Source organism: Tupaia chinensis, unplaced genomic scaffold, assembly GCF_000334495.1.
Source record: "Tupaia chinensis unplaced genomic scaffold, TupChi_1.0 Scaffold000131_1, whole genome shotgun sequence".
In the NCBI taxonomy this organism is placed as follows: domain Eukaryota; kingdom Metazoa; phylum Chordata; class Mammalia; order Scandentia; family Tupaiidae; genus Tupaia; species Tupaia belangeri.
Window position 1 is genome coordinate 74,404 of NW_006159600.1, and position 15,998 is coordinate 90,401.

The window sequence follows — 15,998 nt, forward strand, 5'->3', positions numbered from 1 at the left end:
CCTCCCCTCCCCTCCCCTCTCCTCCAGTTGTGGGAGGTAGTGAGAAAGCAAATCACCAGGTCCTGGTCTTGAGCCATGGTGGGCTATGTGAGAGTCCAGCACTTTAACCACTATGCCACTTGCCAGTCCCATCGTTGGTTAGTTTTTATGACCCTTTTAAATCAAGTTTTTGCTTATTTCCTGAGTGTTATTATAGACTTATATATTTTCACATACATAGCTTTTTTTTTTAAGAGTCACTTTTGCTTTAGGGCACGTGTACTTGCTAGAACGCCATAAATGAACAGAGAGACAGAAAGTAAGAAATCACACCCCTGGGGGATGGCCACCCTGCAATCCCTTTTTCTCTTGGGATCTTGGGTATACGCACAAGCTTGTCATGTGATTTTCAAGCTTCTGGGTCCAGGACTTGAACTTGGCCGACTACATGGGAGTCCAGTGACATAACCACTATGCCATTTGCTTCTCCCCATATATAGTTATTTAATTACTTAAGGTTGTCATGGATTATTCACCATTATAGTATATTGTGCTATGCTTTTGCATTTATTTGTGTCCAATAGATATGTTGCAATATGTTTAATATTATAGTTTTCTCCTTTATTTATTACACAGGGATATCTTTTTTGTCAGTTGGTATATAACTACAGTATAGAGGGCATAATACTCTTGTGTTTTAAAGCTTCATACACTGTCACTATTCCCTTTTTGTTTGTTTTTTAATGAATTATTTTATTATTTTTTAATTTGAAGAGAGAGACAACCGCCAAGTACCAGACTTGAACCATAGTCGGCCATGTGGGAGTCCAGCAGCTTCAACTCCCACGCCACCTGTCAGCCCAACACTGTTGCTGTTTAAGCCTTTGTCTTCTGAAACAAAAGTTCCCTGCAATTCATTTGACTTACTATTAATCAAGTTTTCTTTATTCAAGAATTCTCTTTATTCTCCATGAGATTAAACATCACAGCTCAGCAGATGGTGTTGAGGTTGAAGCACTGGATTTCACATGGCCGGCTTTGTACTTTGAGTACCACACCTGGCGGCTTTAGAATCATGCTGGGCATGTGTGCACAAACTCAGGAGAAAAGTGAAGCAGAAGGTGACATAACTATCGCCCCCAGAGGGCGACTTTTCACTTCCCCTCTCCTCTGGGAGTGCACACTCCCTATGGCAGAAGCAAAAGGAAAAAAATTAAATATCATAATTAATAGTCTTCACTGTTCTTTAAACTAAGTATTAATTTTGATATTACATGTTTCAATATGGAAAATTAGTTTATTATCAACAACTAATCAGAAGACAGTGTATCTTTACATCTAGCTGATAACTCTCAAAAACCTGTGATAGAATTACCAGCCAAACACAGTGGTGCTTCAGGAGAAGTATTGCCAACGGTGATGATGAAGGCACATGAAAACCGTGGTACTGAAGGGTTTCCCTTCAAGCAAGTCCAGAAAACAACAGATGCCCCTGCCTGTGAGTGGAGAGAAGAAGAAAACCCATACAAAGTAGTACCTATGACCCATAAAGAAAATCAGACTGAGAGAGGTATTCATCCTGAAACAAGAAATGTAGGAAACAGGCCTGTTAAAGATAATTTTGACTTCAGCTTGCAGTCACATCCACCACTGGTGCAGGATCTTAAAGGTGGTAGGGAAATAAACGAACAGAAGGGAGTTGAGAAGTCTGTTAAGCAAAGTTCTGTAGTTTCACCACTCCAGAGACTTGTTTCTAATATCAAAGCCATCACTGATCATGAAGATGTGTATAATTTTATAGACTGCTCATTATTCACCCAAGAACAGAGAGCAGACAGGAGGAAGAAATCTTTCCAGGGTAATCGGTCTGGCAAAGCTTTTGGTGAACACTTACACCGTGCTCTAAGTCAGAAAATCTATACAAGAGAGGACCTGTATAAATGTGAAGTTTGTGGAAAGGACTTCAGTCAACAATCAAACCTTGCATGTCATTGTAGAATTCATACTAGGGAGAAACGTGCCCAGTGTGAAGTGTGTGGCAAAGCCTTTAAAAGTGGCTCGGAGCTCATTATACATGAAAGGATCCATAGCAGAGAAAAACAATATAAATGTGATGTGTGTGGCAAGGTGTATGCTCATAGTTCAAACCTTGTAAATCATCGTAGAATTCACACTGGAGAGAAACCTTACAAATGTAATGAATGTGGTAAAGTTTTTAGGCTTAATTCACACCTTACTGTACATGTGAAAATTCATACTGGGGAGAAACCTTACGAATGTAATGAGTGTGGCAAAGTCTTCCGTCAGTCTTCAACCCTTGTTGGTCATCAGAGAATTCACACTGGAGAGAAACCTTACAAATGTAATGAATGTGGTAAAGTTTTTAGGCTTAATTCACACCTTACTGTACATGTGAAAATTCATACTGGGGAGAAACCTTACGAATGTAATGAGTGTGGCAAAGTCTTCCGTCAGTCTTCAACCCTTGTTGGTCATCAGAGAATTCACACTGGAGAGAAACCTTACAAATGTAATGAATGTGGCAAGGTCTTTAGCACCAGGTCAATACTTTCACAGCATCGCAGATTTCATAGTGGAGAGAGACCTCACAAGTGTACTGAATGTGGCAGAGCCTTTTCTGTCCGTGGAAGCCTTATTAACCATCAGAGAATCCACACTGGAGAGAAACCTTTCAAATGTGACGAATGTGGGAAAGTCTTTCGTCGGGCTTCAAACCTTGCTGTTCATCAGAATATTCATACAGGAAAGAAACCATACAAATGTAACGAATGTGGCAAAATATTTTGTCATAGTTCACACCTCGAGGCACATGAGCGTGTTCATACTGGAGAAAAACCTTACAAGTGCCGTGAGTGTGGGAAAGCCTTTAGGGTGTCCTACAGCCTGACTAACCATCTAGCGATTCACACGGGAGAGAAACCTCACCGATGTAACGAGTGTGGCAAGTTCTTCAGGCACCCTGTAGACCTTGCTCGCCACCACAGAATCCACACTGGAGAGAAACCGTTCAAGTGTAAGGAATGTGGGAAAGGCTTCCGTCAGTCTTCTGGCCTTGCAACTCACCGGAGAGTTCACACTGGAGAGAAGCCTTACAAATGTGATGAATGTGGGAAAGCATTTATTTCGCGCTCAGCTCTTATTAAACATCAGAGAATGCATACTGGAGAGAGGCCTTACAAATGTGATGAATGTGGCAAGTCATTTGGGAGCAGCACTGCACTTAAACTACATCGAAAAATTCATACTGGAGAGAAGCCTTTTGAGTGTAGTGAGTGTGGTAAAGCATTTATTTCGCGTTCAGCTCTTATTAAGCATCAGAGAATGCATACTGGAGAGAGGCCTTACAGCTGTAGCAGATGTGGTAAAGCCTTCACTCAGCAGTCTATCCTAACTGATCATTGGAAGATTCACACTGGGGAGAGACCTTACGGGTGTTCTGAGTGCAGCAAAGCCTTCCGTTCCCGTTCACATCTTGAACGACATGAGAGAACTCATGCTAGAGCGAAACCTTGCAAAGGTAACTAATGTGACCACATCTGCAGTGATCTCACCTCGCAAGAGGTTGGGGAATTCATTCTAGAGAGAAAAATGTATAATGAGTGGTAAAGCCTTTAGTTTTCATTCTAGGCTTGTTACCATCAGTGAATCCGTAAGGATAGAAATGTTGCCAGTGTAGTGGACGTGGCAAGGCCGCAGGCAGAAGTCTGACAGTCTTCACTGGAGGATTCATGCTAGTGTGAGCCCTCACGTGTGTGTGGGTGTGCCAGATTGGTTACTGTGCTTTCAGTCTTCACAAGGCATCAGGTAATTTGTACCAGTGAGAAACCTTCCAGAGCTTATAAGTGTGGCAAGTTGTTTTGTATGCTTTCACAGCTCTCCAGACGTTGGATAATCTATACTGGAGAGAGACCACATAAATGTAACAAATATCAAAAGTTTTTCTGTAAAAATTACTCTTTTTCTTTTTAATAATTTTTAAAAGAATTACTGAAAAATAAAGATAAAATAATTCTTAAAAACAGTGACTGTTTAATTGAGAATATATTATATAACTTATAAGTCAATAAAATTTAACAATTTTTTTTCAAAAAGTATTTAATTTTATTTATTATTATTTTTAAAACTTGATGAGAGAAAAAGGGAAAGTGAGAAAGCAAGGTACCGAGTCCAGGACTCAAACTGCAGTTGGCCATGTGCGAGTCCAGCACATCAACCACCAAGACACCTTCCAGCACCACAATTTTTGTGTGTGTGTGGCGTGGAGAGGTTTTTACTATAGGATGCTGGGCCCTGGGACCAGCAGTTGGCGTAATGGCTGTGTCGCTGGACTCCCATGTAGTTGACTGTGGTTTGAGTCCCAGACCTGGTGGCTTAAACTCATGCTGGGCGCATGTGCATGTGTGCCCAAGATCCCGAGAGGAGAATGGAGAAGAAGGGATTGCGGTGTGGCCATCCCCCCCTGGGGGGTGATTTCTCGCTTTCTATCTCTCTGTCTCTCTCTGTCTGTCTGGCAAGCGCATGCGTTCTTTAGCATAAACCTCTCAAAAAAAAAAAAAGAAATGAAAAAAGAAAAATAATGGATGCTGGGCTCAACAGAAAGACAGAGAGACAAAAAGCAAGAAGTCACACACCCCCCGCCCGGGGGAGATGGCCATGCCTCAGTCCCTTCTCCATTCTCCTCTTGGGATCTTGGGCACACACTCACACGTGCTTGGTGTGAATTTAAATCACTGTGTCTGGGACTTGAAACATGATCCGCTACATGGCAGTCCAACGATATATCCATTATGCCAACTGCTGGTTCCCAGCCCCCAAAGTTAATATATTTTCTTAATGATTAATGAATCATGTTCTTTTTCCAACCTAATCTTATTCCTCAGAGTATTAGTTTATAACTACCATTTAACATTGACCATTGGGTCCCTAAAGTTCAAAGCTTTTAAAATTTTTCTTCAAGGTGGAATAAAAAAACTACAGCGTCGGGACCAGCAGTTAGCATAATGGCTATGTCGTTGGACTCCCATGTAGTTGACCGCGGTTCATGTCCCAGACCTGGTGGCTTAAACTCATGCCGGGCACATGTGCGTGTGTGCCCAAGATCCTGAGAGGAGAATGGAGGAGAAGGGATTGCGGCGTGGCCATCCCCCCCTGGGGGGTGATTTCTCGCTTTCTGTCTCTCTGTCTCTCTCTGTCTGGCGAGCACACACGCCCTATAGCGAAAACCTCTAAAACAAACAAACAAACAAACAAAACACAGCATTTTGTTCATGTACTCTCTTCCTGAAGTTGAGGTATGAATTATTTCCTCCCTGCTGTCTGCTCAAAGATTCTAATAGAGAATTTTACTTATTTATTTATGTATTTATTTATGTATTTATTTATTTATTTGGAGAGGTTTTTGCTATAGGGAGCGTGCACTTGCCAGAAAGACAGAGAGAGACAGAGAGAGAGAAAGCGAGAAATCACCCCCCAGGGGGGATGGTCACGCCGCAATCCATTCTCCTCCATTCTCCTCTCGGGATCTTGGGCACGCACGCACATGTGCCCAGCATGAGTTTAAGCCACCGGGTCCGGGACTCGAACCACGGTCAGCTACATGGGAGTTCAGCGATATAGCCATTATGCCAACTGCTGGAACATGAACCGGAGAATTTTATAATAGAGCAGTTTCAAATCCTGACACCCTAAAACCTGCATCACTGTAGATGAACATGAACCATGTCACATTTTTACTTAACTTTCCATGTGTGCCAAATACGAGCCACGAAGTGAAAATAGGAATAAAATAAAAATGTAAAAGGAAAGTAAATGTGAGGCTGGCTCCATGTCCTAATGGATGAAAGAGCTGCGTCCCAAATGGTGACTGCACGATTCAAGTCCCCGTCCTGGCCATCTGAGGTACATGCTGAGTGCTGTAGGTGTGCGCCCGGTGTGGGATGGGATGGAGAAACAGAACAGGGTTTGTGGCGTGATCATGCCCCACTGGGGTGCTCTTTCTGTCTGAATCTGTCTTTTTATGGACAAAAGCATGCACCTTCTGGTAGTATTTTTTTTTTTCTAAATTGCTAAAAAATATTCTGTAGATGAATATGTAAAAACCCATGGTGAGGCCAGCTGGTGGCACCAAGGTTAAGGTGAAACATGACAGGAATGTAATAAAAATGCCCAGGGTCCCACGGGCTGAGGACGGGAGGGAGGGTGTTTCAGTGTGACCAGACCCCATGCAGGTTACCTCTCTCTCCCTTATATGCAGGCACTCTACCACTAATAAAGCAAAGCAATAAAACATGCGGTTGTTTTTGTTTATCCTAGAAGGCATGTATGCTCCCCAGCAAGAAACAATGACGAAGCACCTCATATGGGGATGGGGATGGCCATGCTGCAATCCCTCTTCTTCCATTCTCCTCTTGGGATGTGAGCATGCACACAGGGAGGGATCACCTTACACACGGTTTAAGTCCCAGACCCAGCAGGATCAAAAGCTGGGTACATGTGAGCTTGTCCCCAAAATCTCAGGAGGAATGAGAAGGGAAAGCCCCGTGGCCATATCCCACAGGAGTAATTCTCACCTCGTCTCTCTCTTCCTTTTTCCCTTGGTGAGTACACGTGCCCTACAGTTAACAAAAAAAACCCCAGAAACTGGGGCTTCCAGGTGGCTTGGTGACTAAGGCTCTGGACTCCTACAGTGCTGCCCGTGTTTCAAGTCCCAGACCTGGTGGCTTGCTTTCTCTGTCTCCCTTTCTCTCTCTCCCTCTCTCTGGTCAAACTGAAGAATAAGAATGAATAATTCTTAAAAAAAAAAAAAAATAGAAACTCATTGTGCAGGTCAGCTGGTGGCATGCTGGTTAAGGGACTGGATCCCACAAGGCAAACTGGTTTGAGTCCAGGATGTCAGGGCTTGAAAAACACCGGGCACACATGTGCATGCTCCAGTCCCAGGAGGAGAATGGAAGAAGAGGGTTTGTAGCATGACCAAAGGCCCCTTTTTTTTTTCTTAATTTTTATACCAAAGAAGGAGAGAGAAGGAAAGTGAGAAACCACACCCCAGGGGGATAAGACTGTCTACAATTTCTTCTCCTTCATTCTCTTACTGAGATTTTGGATATTCACACACACATTCATACATACACATGCCCCACATGTTTTTGCATATTTAGCCATGTGGGCTCCAGCACGTTAACCCAAGCCAATGCTGTCCCCAAGAGCCCACTTCTTTTGTTTGTTTGTTGATTTGTTTTTGAGGTTTTTGTCTTAGGACACACACACACACATGTGCCCTCACCAGAGAGAGGAAGACAGAGACAGTGAGAGGGGAAGTGAGAAATCACCCTTGGAGGGTTGGTCACACTGCAGTAGGGGGGCCTTCCAGGACAGAGGAAGATAACTGAATAGACTTAGAACTTAAGTACAGTGGCAGCCTGTGGTGACCTTGTAGCCCTGCTCCCCTAGCACCTGAGCACCTCTTGTGACCTCTGTAGCCCAGATGCCAACCTAGCAACTCTAACTGATGGGATGTACTGTAAGTTACATAAACAGAAACTGTGAATATAGTGAGAATATGAGAAATCTTAGAAAAGTATACATGGTTCCAACCCTGTGACGGTGGTTAAGGGAGCTAGATCCTGCTTGGCAGTGCAGTTAAAGCTCCATCCCTGGCAACTGGAGAGAGATGCCGATCTCTTGTGCATGTATGACTTGTCATGATAGCATGGAGAAATTAAAAAGAGACTGAAAGTGAGAAATAACCCCCCACCCAGGGGGATGGCCATGTTGCAATGTCTTCTCCATTCTCCTCTTGGGATTTTGGGATGCCTGGCATTAGTTTCAAGCCACTGGATCTGGAACTTGAATCACGTGGACTACAAGAGAGTTCAGCAACGTAACCATCCTGCCATCTACTGGTCTCCTTGTTATTTTATGTTTTCTTGTGCTCACCAGAGAGAGAGAGGGAAAATTAGAAAGCCAGCCACCGGGTCTGGAACTCAAACCACAATCGGCCCCATAGGAGTCCAGTGCCGTTAGCACTATGCCACCTGCTGGCCCTCTAATTTTTTTCTTTGAGAGATTTTTGACATGGAGCATGTGTGATTACCAGAGAGAAAGCCCTGCTGCAGTCCCTTCTCCTCCATTCTCTCGGTAATTGGGGCACCTACGCCTATGCACTCATCGTGCATTTCAACCCAGGGTTCAGGACTGGAACTGCAGCTGACTGTAGGAATCCAGTGCCTTTACTACACCACATGCTGACTCGAATTTGTTACTTAAAAAACGAACAACAGCAACAAAAAAACACTTTTAGGGAATTGATTAATTTTATTTGTTATTATTTAATTTGATGAGAGAGAGAGAAAGGGAAAGTGAGAAAGCAAGCCACCAGGTCCAGGATTCAAACCGTCATTGGCCATGTGGGAGTCCAGTGCTTTCACCACACCACCTGCTGGCCTCCCAATTTGTTACTCTATTTATGAAAGGACGCGTGCGAACATATGAGAGAGACAGGGCCTCATCACACTCAGCCTCCTACCTCACAGGCCCTCTGACCTGGGGCCCTTGCACATGCTTGGTGTGTCAGGCGAAGCAGTCCACCAATTTCAAACACCATTGTCCTGTGGCTCTAGCATCTCCTCAGCTGCACAGCAGGGCTGCATGCACCACAGGGTGTCCTTATGTGTTCATTCAGTTTTTTAATTTAATTTTATTTATTCATTTCTTCTTTGAGTCACTGCCAGCAGTTGCACACACTGGTCAGCGGGAGAGGGAGAAAGCGACTTCCCGAGGATGTGGTCACACTAATCCCTTCTCTCTGACTTCTTCAAACGTTTGAGATTTTGGAAGTGCATGCACATGTGCCCAATGACATTTTTAAGCTGATGGACCCAGGACTAGAAAAGTTTTGTCCACCATTTGGGGCCCAGTACCCTTTACTACAAGACTGGCCATAGACTGGTTTGGGAAAGTCACACGGATGTGACATTTACATGATGGCCTGTTTTTTTTTTTTTTTTTTTGGAGAGATTTTCACTGTAGGGTGCGTGCGCTCGCCAGACAGACAGAGAGAGACATAGAGACAGAAAGCGAGAAATCACCCCCCAGGGGGGATGATCACGCCGCAATCCCTTCTCCTCCATTCTCCTCTTGGGATCTTGGGCACGCACGCACACGCGCCCGGTGTGAGTTTTAAGCCACTGGGTCCGGGACACGAACTGCAGTCGACTACATGGGAGTCCAGCAACATAGCCATTACGCTAACTGCTGGTTCCCGATGGCCTGTATTTTTAAAAATTATTTTGCCTATCTTCATTTATCCATTTATTTATTTATTTATTTAAATATGACCGTGGAGTGATAGAGTAACAGTGAAAAAGAAAGTGAAAAAACAGGGTGCCAGGTCCAAGACTGGAAATGAAGTCGGCTGTGTGGGAGTCCCGTCCCTTTAACCACCACACTACCTGTCGGCCCTGCATGTATTTTTCTTAAAATTATTTTAAAACTATATATTTATTTAGTTTTTCTTTTAAAGGATTATTTACCTCTATTTATTTATTTTAATGTGACCAGAGAGGGACAGAGTGAGAGAGGGACAAAGTGAAGAAGGAAGATACCAGATCCAGGACTCGAACTGTGGTCAGCTAAGCTGAGTCCAGTGTCCCCACCCACCACACTACCTGCCCCCCATTTATTTATTTATTTATTTATTTATTCATTTATTCATTCATTCATTCATTCATTTACAGGAGAGGGAGACAGAGAGGGAGAAAGTGAGAAAGCAAGACTCCAGATCCAGGTTTCAAACAGTGGTTGGCCATGTGGGAGTCCAGGGCCCTTAACCACCATGCCACCTGCAGCCCACCCCACCTGTATTTTTAAATCTATACTAAAGGATTTGTGTTGCTCTCTGCATATTTTCCCATGAGAAATGGAAAAGTGAAAGGTATTTTTCTTTGGAGATATTTTTTTCTTGTAGGGGATGTGTGCTTGCTGGAGACAGACAGTAAAGGAGAAATCACCCTTGAGGAAGATGGCCAAGCCATGGTCCCTCCTCCTCTCAGAATTTTGGGCACACATGCACACTCGCCTGCCTGGCATGAGTTTCAAGCTGCAGGTTCAACACTAGAACTGTGGTTGGCCATGCGGAAGTCCAGTGCCTTAATCACGACATCACCTGCCGCCCCCACCAGGTATTTTTCTTAACATGACTGGGTTTTTGGTGAATGAGACAGTTACACAGACCCCTGAGTTTGGAGATTACGGGCACATCTTTCAACAACTATTGATCTCTCTTGTGACAGAAACAGACATCTTTCACCCTAAATGAACATGTAGGGCCCTTGAATTCAGTAGAAAGGTTCAGTTGTGAGGCTAGTTTGTTAGATTCACTTTCCAAATGTATATTTGTTGTATTTTGTTAGTTTTTTTTATTTTAATTTTTTTTTTTTTTTGACCATAGGCTGTGTGCCCTCACTGGAGGGAGACAGAGAAAGAGAGAGGGAAAGTGAGAAATCTCCCCTCTAGAGAGATGGCCACACCACAATCCCTTGTCCTCCATTCTCCTCTTGGGATTTGGGGCATGCTCATACAGACTCCGAGCATGGTTTTAAGGCTGCTGGGTCAGGGATTCAGATCATAGAGTCTGCCCTGTGGAATCCGGGGAGTAACCACCGTGCCACCTGCTGGCCCTGTTTGATCTTTATGTGGTGATCATGCTGAAGTTTATCCCAATCCTGTCATTCCTGGGGCCAGCCTGTGGCCTCTGGTTAAGGTGGCTGAATCCCAGTTGCTGTGCATGTGGAGAGTCCCACACCCAGTGGCTTCAGAAACACACCAGACCCAACTCCCCAAAAGAGGGAAATGCAGAAAGGCATGGATATTGCCCACGCTGGCCTAGAATTCCTGGACTCAAGTGATCTTCCTGTGTCATCCTCCCCAGAGTCAGGAAATAGAGCCCCCCCCCTCCCTCCACACTATTGGCTAGATCTTTAGTTAGATTCCTTAAATTCCAGCCAGCAGGTGGTGTACTGTTAAGGCATTGAACTCCTACTTGATCAACCACAATTCCTATCCTGGTCCTGGCAGGTGTGTGTCAAAATCCCAGGAGAATGGAGCAGTAGGGATTGTGGTGTGGTCATCCCTCTTGAGGGGTGATTTCTCGCTCTCTGTTTCTCTCTCTTCTGTCTCTCTGGCAAGTGCACACACCCTATAACAGAAATCGATAAAAAAAAAAAGATAAGGTCCTTAAATTAATATTAATTACAGATTACAGATACTTTCTTAGATTCAATCAGTTCCCAAAATTGATATTCTTCATATACCCCTACACAGCGTGTTCTCACTTCCTTTTTTTTTTTTTTTTTTTTTGGAAAGGGTTTTCTTATAGGGGGGGCCAGACAGACAGAGAGAGACAGAGAGACAGAAAGCAAGAAATCACCCCCCAGAGGGGATAGCCACGCCGCAATCCCTTCTCCTCCATTCTCCTCTCTGGATTTTGGGCACACATGCACGTACATGCGCCCGGTGTGAATTTCAAGCCACCGGGTCTGGGACGCGAACTGCGGCTGACTACGTGGGAGTCCAGCGACATAGCCATTACGTTAACTGCTGGTCCTCACTTCTTTTTCAAAGTTCTTTTTTAAAGAGGTTTTGCTTTATGGTGCCTGTGCTTCCCAGTAAGACAGAGATAGAAAGCAAGGAATCACTCCCTAGGAGGATAGGGGTTCCATCTCCTCCACTCTCCAGGTGGGATTTGGGGCATGTATACACATGCAACCTGCAAGAGTTTCAAGCCCCTGGATCAGAGACTCGAACCAATTCTAACCATTCGAGAGTAGCGCCTAAACCACTACACTACTCGCTGGCCTGAAGCTCTCACTTCTGTCTCATTCACATTTCAAAATCTTCCCTCTAAAACCATGGAAAAGGAAAAATGAATATTTTCTACTGATAATTCAGCCTCCAGCCCACAAACTCGAGTGGAGAGACAAGGGGTAAGCCTTCAGAAGAAGAGTCCTCCATGACGCCTGAGAACTAGTGATTTCAGGGAAGAAAGAGAAATGAAGATTTTCTACAGATAATTCAGCCTCCAGCCCACAAACTTGAGTGGCAGGGAGCCCCTGTAGCCTTCTCTCTGTCTCTGTCTTTGTCTGTCTTTGCCTCTGTCTCTGTCTTCTCATTTTTTGGTAACCTTTCCTTTATAAAATTTTTTTTTTTTGGAGAGATTTTCACTGTAGGGCGCGTGCGCTCGCCAGACAGAGAGAGAGAGACATAGAGACAGAAAGCGAGAAATCACCCCCCAGGGGGGATGGTCACGCCGCAATCCCTTCTCCTCCATTCTCCTCTCACTGCTGGTTCCCATAAAATTTTTTAAGGTAAAGTATTCTCTTGCTTTCAGCCCCACTTTTATCTCGCTAATAATCCCCTCCACCTTGCTCATCCATGAGAGGCAAGGGGCAGGCCTTCAGAAGAAGACTCCTCCATGGTTCCTGAGAACTAGTGATTTTGCACAGCACTTATGCACCGTGCAGTTTTTTTATTGTTTGCTTTTTTTTGGGGGTGCGTGTGCGTGCGTGCCCAAGATCCTGAGAGGAGAATGGAGGAGAAGGGATTGTGGCATGGCCATCTCCCCTGGGGGGTGATTTCTCGCTTCCTATCTCTCCATCTCTCTCTGTCTTTCTGGCGAGTGCATGTACCCTATAGAGAAAAACCTCTCAAAAATTTTTTTCCCCTTGTTTTTGTTTGTCCTGTTTTCCTTTTTTTCATCTCTCTCTCTCTCCCTGTTTCCTTTTCTTTTTCTTTTATCTCATCACTCTTCCCCTCATTCTCCATTCTCTATGTTTCTAGACGGGTCTAAGGGAACCATAGCGAAAATCCAAATACTATTAGGGTTAACATATTTATCAATGTCCACTGAATCTCCTGCACAAAGGGATAAAAACGGAACAGCAAAGAGATTCCAGATCACCTCCTTCTGCATGCTCCTGAATGCTCAGATTGAACTCCCAGAATTAGGAAGAAACACACCATCCATCAGATGGCTAGAAATCACCACAGGGCCATAAGAAATGTGGGACACTAAGAAGATACCTCTCCTCCAAGAGAAAAGAATAACTCCTCTTCATACATAGACAGTTCAATGGAAATCATGGAAATGTCTAATAAAGAATTTAGAGTATTCATAGTGACAAATCTTACAGAGATGGAAGAGAAGAGAGACAATGAACTGCAGAAGAGATAGGAGAAAGGAGCTGATGAGTTCCAGGACATGAGTAAATTCTTGCAAGATCTAAAAGAGGAATCACATACTTTTAAAAAATCAAATAGGGACCAGCAGCAGTTAGCGTAATGGCTATGTTGCTGAACTCCCATGTAGTCGACCGCAGTTTGAATCCCAGACCTGGTGGCTTAAACTCATGCCGGGAGTGTGTGCGTGCATGCCCAGAATCCCAAGAGGAGAATGAAAGAGAAGGGATTGCAGCGTGGCCATCCCCCCGGGGGGTGATTTCTCGCTTTCTGTCTCTCTGTCTCTCTCTGTCTTTCTGATGAGCGCATGTGCCCTATAGCAATAACCAAGAGTCAAATGGACCTGTTAGAGATGAAGGCTATAGTACAGGAAGTCAAAATCTCCCTCGAAAGTATTAAAAGCAGACTAGATCATACAGAAAATCAAATCTCAGATGTAAAAGAGAAAATTGCTGGCCTAAAAAATGAGAATAATATATGAGAAATACTAGATACCATCAAACATCCAAACATCTGGATAATTGGCATCCCAAAATGCAAAGAGACTCATAAAGTCATTGATAATTCATTCCATAAAATCCTCCAAGTAAACTTTCCAAACCTGGAGAGGCGTTCAAAGATCCAGTCCCAAGAAATACAAAGGACCCCAAATAGGATCAACCCAAGAAGATCCTCTCCAAGGCACATCATAGCCAGACTAGTCAAAACCACAGATAAAGACAAGATACTAAAATTGGTAAGAAAGAAACATCAAGGTACCTACAAAGGTTATCCCATTAGTCTAACATCAGACCTTTCACTGAAAACAATGTAGGCAAGGAAAGAATGGAAAGATGTATTCAAAGCATTAAGAGAGAAACAATTTCAACCAAGATTACTATACCCAGGAAGATGATCCTTCATATATGAAGAAAAGATAAAAACATCTCAGATAAACAAAACCTGAAAGAATTTACCAGCACCAAACCAGATCTTTAAGAAATTCTGGAGGGAGTGCTATACCAGAAAACCAAAGAGACAGACAGACATAAGAGAACAAAAACAATGAAGAAAATGGCCAATTTAATGGAGGGATAAGTCCAGAAATATCAATAATAAAGTTGAATGCTAATGGATTACATTCTCCAATCAAGAGACACACATTGGGAACCAGCAGTTAGTGTAATGGCTATGTCGCTGGACTCCCACACAGTCGACTGTGGTTCGCGTCCCGGACCCGGTGGATTAAAACTCACGCCGGGGCGCATGTGCATGCATGCCCAAGATCCCGAGAGGAGAATGGAGGAGAAGGGATTGTGGCGTGACCATCCCCCATGGGGGGTGATTTCTCGCTTTCTGTCTCTATGTCTCTCTCTCTCTGTCTGGCGAGCACGCACGCCCTGTAGTGAAAGCCTCTCCAAAAAAAAAAAAAAAAAAAAAAAGACACAATTTGGGTAAAAGGGGGGGGGGAAACAAGTATGATTAAGCCAGTATATTAATGCAGTATATTCTGGATGGGAAATCACATTTTGTATGCTGTAACGATGCTTAGGGAATGAATGTAAATTGATTTTTTTTTTTTTACAAGCAGTGATTTTATTCACTGATAAACTAAAAGTCTATTTTCAGATGATTCTTTCTCACGTATCCTGCATGGTTTTCTTAGTAAGCAAAGCCCGATTAGGCTTCGACTAGTCCTCAGACTCTGACCCTTCTTCATCTTGACTAATCTGGAAGTAAGTCTCCTTGTCAGATAAAACCACAGGAAGTCACGAAGGTTGTTTTTCTTAAGGTATTTCTTGGTGAGGTATTTCAGATATACCTTTTAGAAAACTATTTCTCAGGAACAATTGTGATTTTATTCTTGAGGCATTCAATGTGAACTACATTTCCAAGGTTGCCAGTTTTCCCATTGACTTTAACCTCTTCCCGCAGAAACTGTTCAAAATTTCCAGAGTGAGAAATTCTGTCTTCTACTGGATCAGTAAGGTCCAAATTAAACTTCCAAGTTGACCTTTTAGGCTCCTGTCTTTCGGCCACATTGGCAGCCAGCCATGGGGTCAGAAAGATAAATGAATTAATTTTTAAAAATGTTTCAGAAAAGGGACCAGCAGTTAGCGTAATGGCTATGTCGCTGGACTCCCACGTCACTGGACTCCCACGTAGTTGACCGCGGTTCGAGTCCCGGACCCGGTGGCTTAAACTCAAGCTGGATGCGTGTGCATGCTTGCCCAGGATCCTGGGAGGAGAATGGAGAAGGGATTGTGGCGTGGCCATCCCCTCTGGGGGGTGATTTCTCACTTTCTATCTCTCTGTCTCTGTCTGGCGAGCGCAAGCGCCCTATAGCAAAAACCTCTCCACACACACAAAAAAAGTTTCAGAAAAGAAAAAAACCAGCTCCTGGAAATATGTGCAATGGGAAAACTATGTATGAATTTCAAAAAGTTTTTGTATCAAAATAAATTCATACCTTAATTGTAAAAATAAATAAATAAATAAAGCAACGAACAAAAAAAATAATAATACCACGGAAAAGAGACACAGCAGGGTCCATGCGGACCACAGCGCAGGTCCGGCCCTCGGGGCACCGGCCTGGGTCTGGCTTCTCCGGTCCGGGCCGCACAGGTCGCTCTCCGCGGGCCCCGCCCTCCGCCCTTCCTGGATCCGAGCTCTGACCTGTCATTCACGCTCGCCACGCCCGTCCCCGCCCTAGGCCACGCCCCCACCACAGGCCACGCCCCCGCCGACCCGCGTGGCCCGGACCGTCCTCCTCCCCCCGCAGCTGC

At 44.1% G+C, this 15,998-nt stretch overlaps 1 protein-coding gene across 1 annotated transcript in view; it reads left to right on the forward strand.

Moving 5' to 3' along the window:
* LOC102475327 (zinc finger protein 665) overlaps nt 1-15,998 on the forward strand; it is an 86,598-nt gene that overhangs the window by 40,910 nt on the left and 29,690 nt on the right. Inside the window, exon 5 of the mRNA XM_006144713.3 lies at nt 1,349-3,450. Coding sequence (XP_006144775.3) covers nt 1,349-3,450 — 2,102 coding nt within the window. The remainder of the gene's footprint in view (nt 1-1,348; nt 3,451-15,998) is intronic.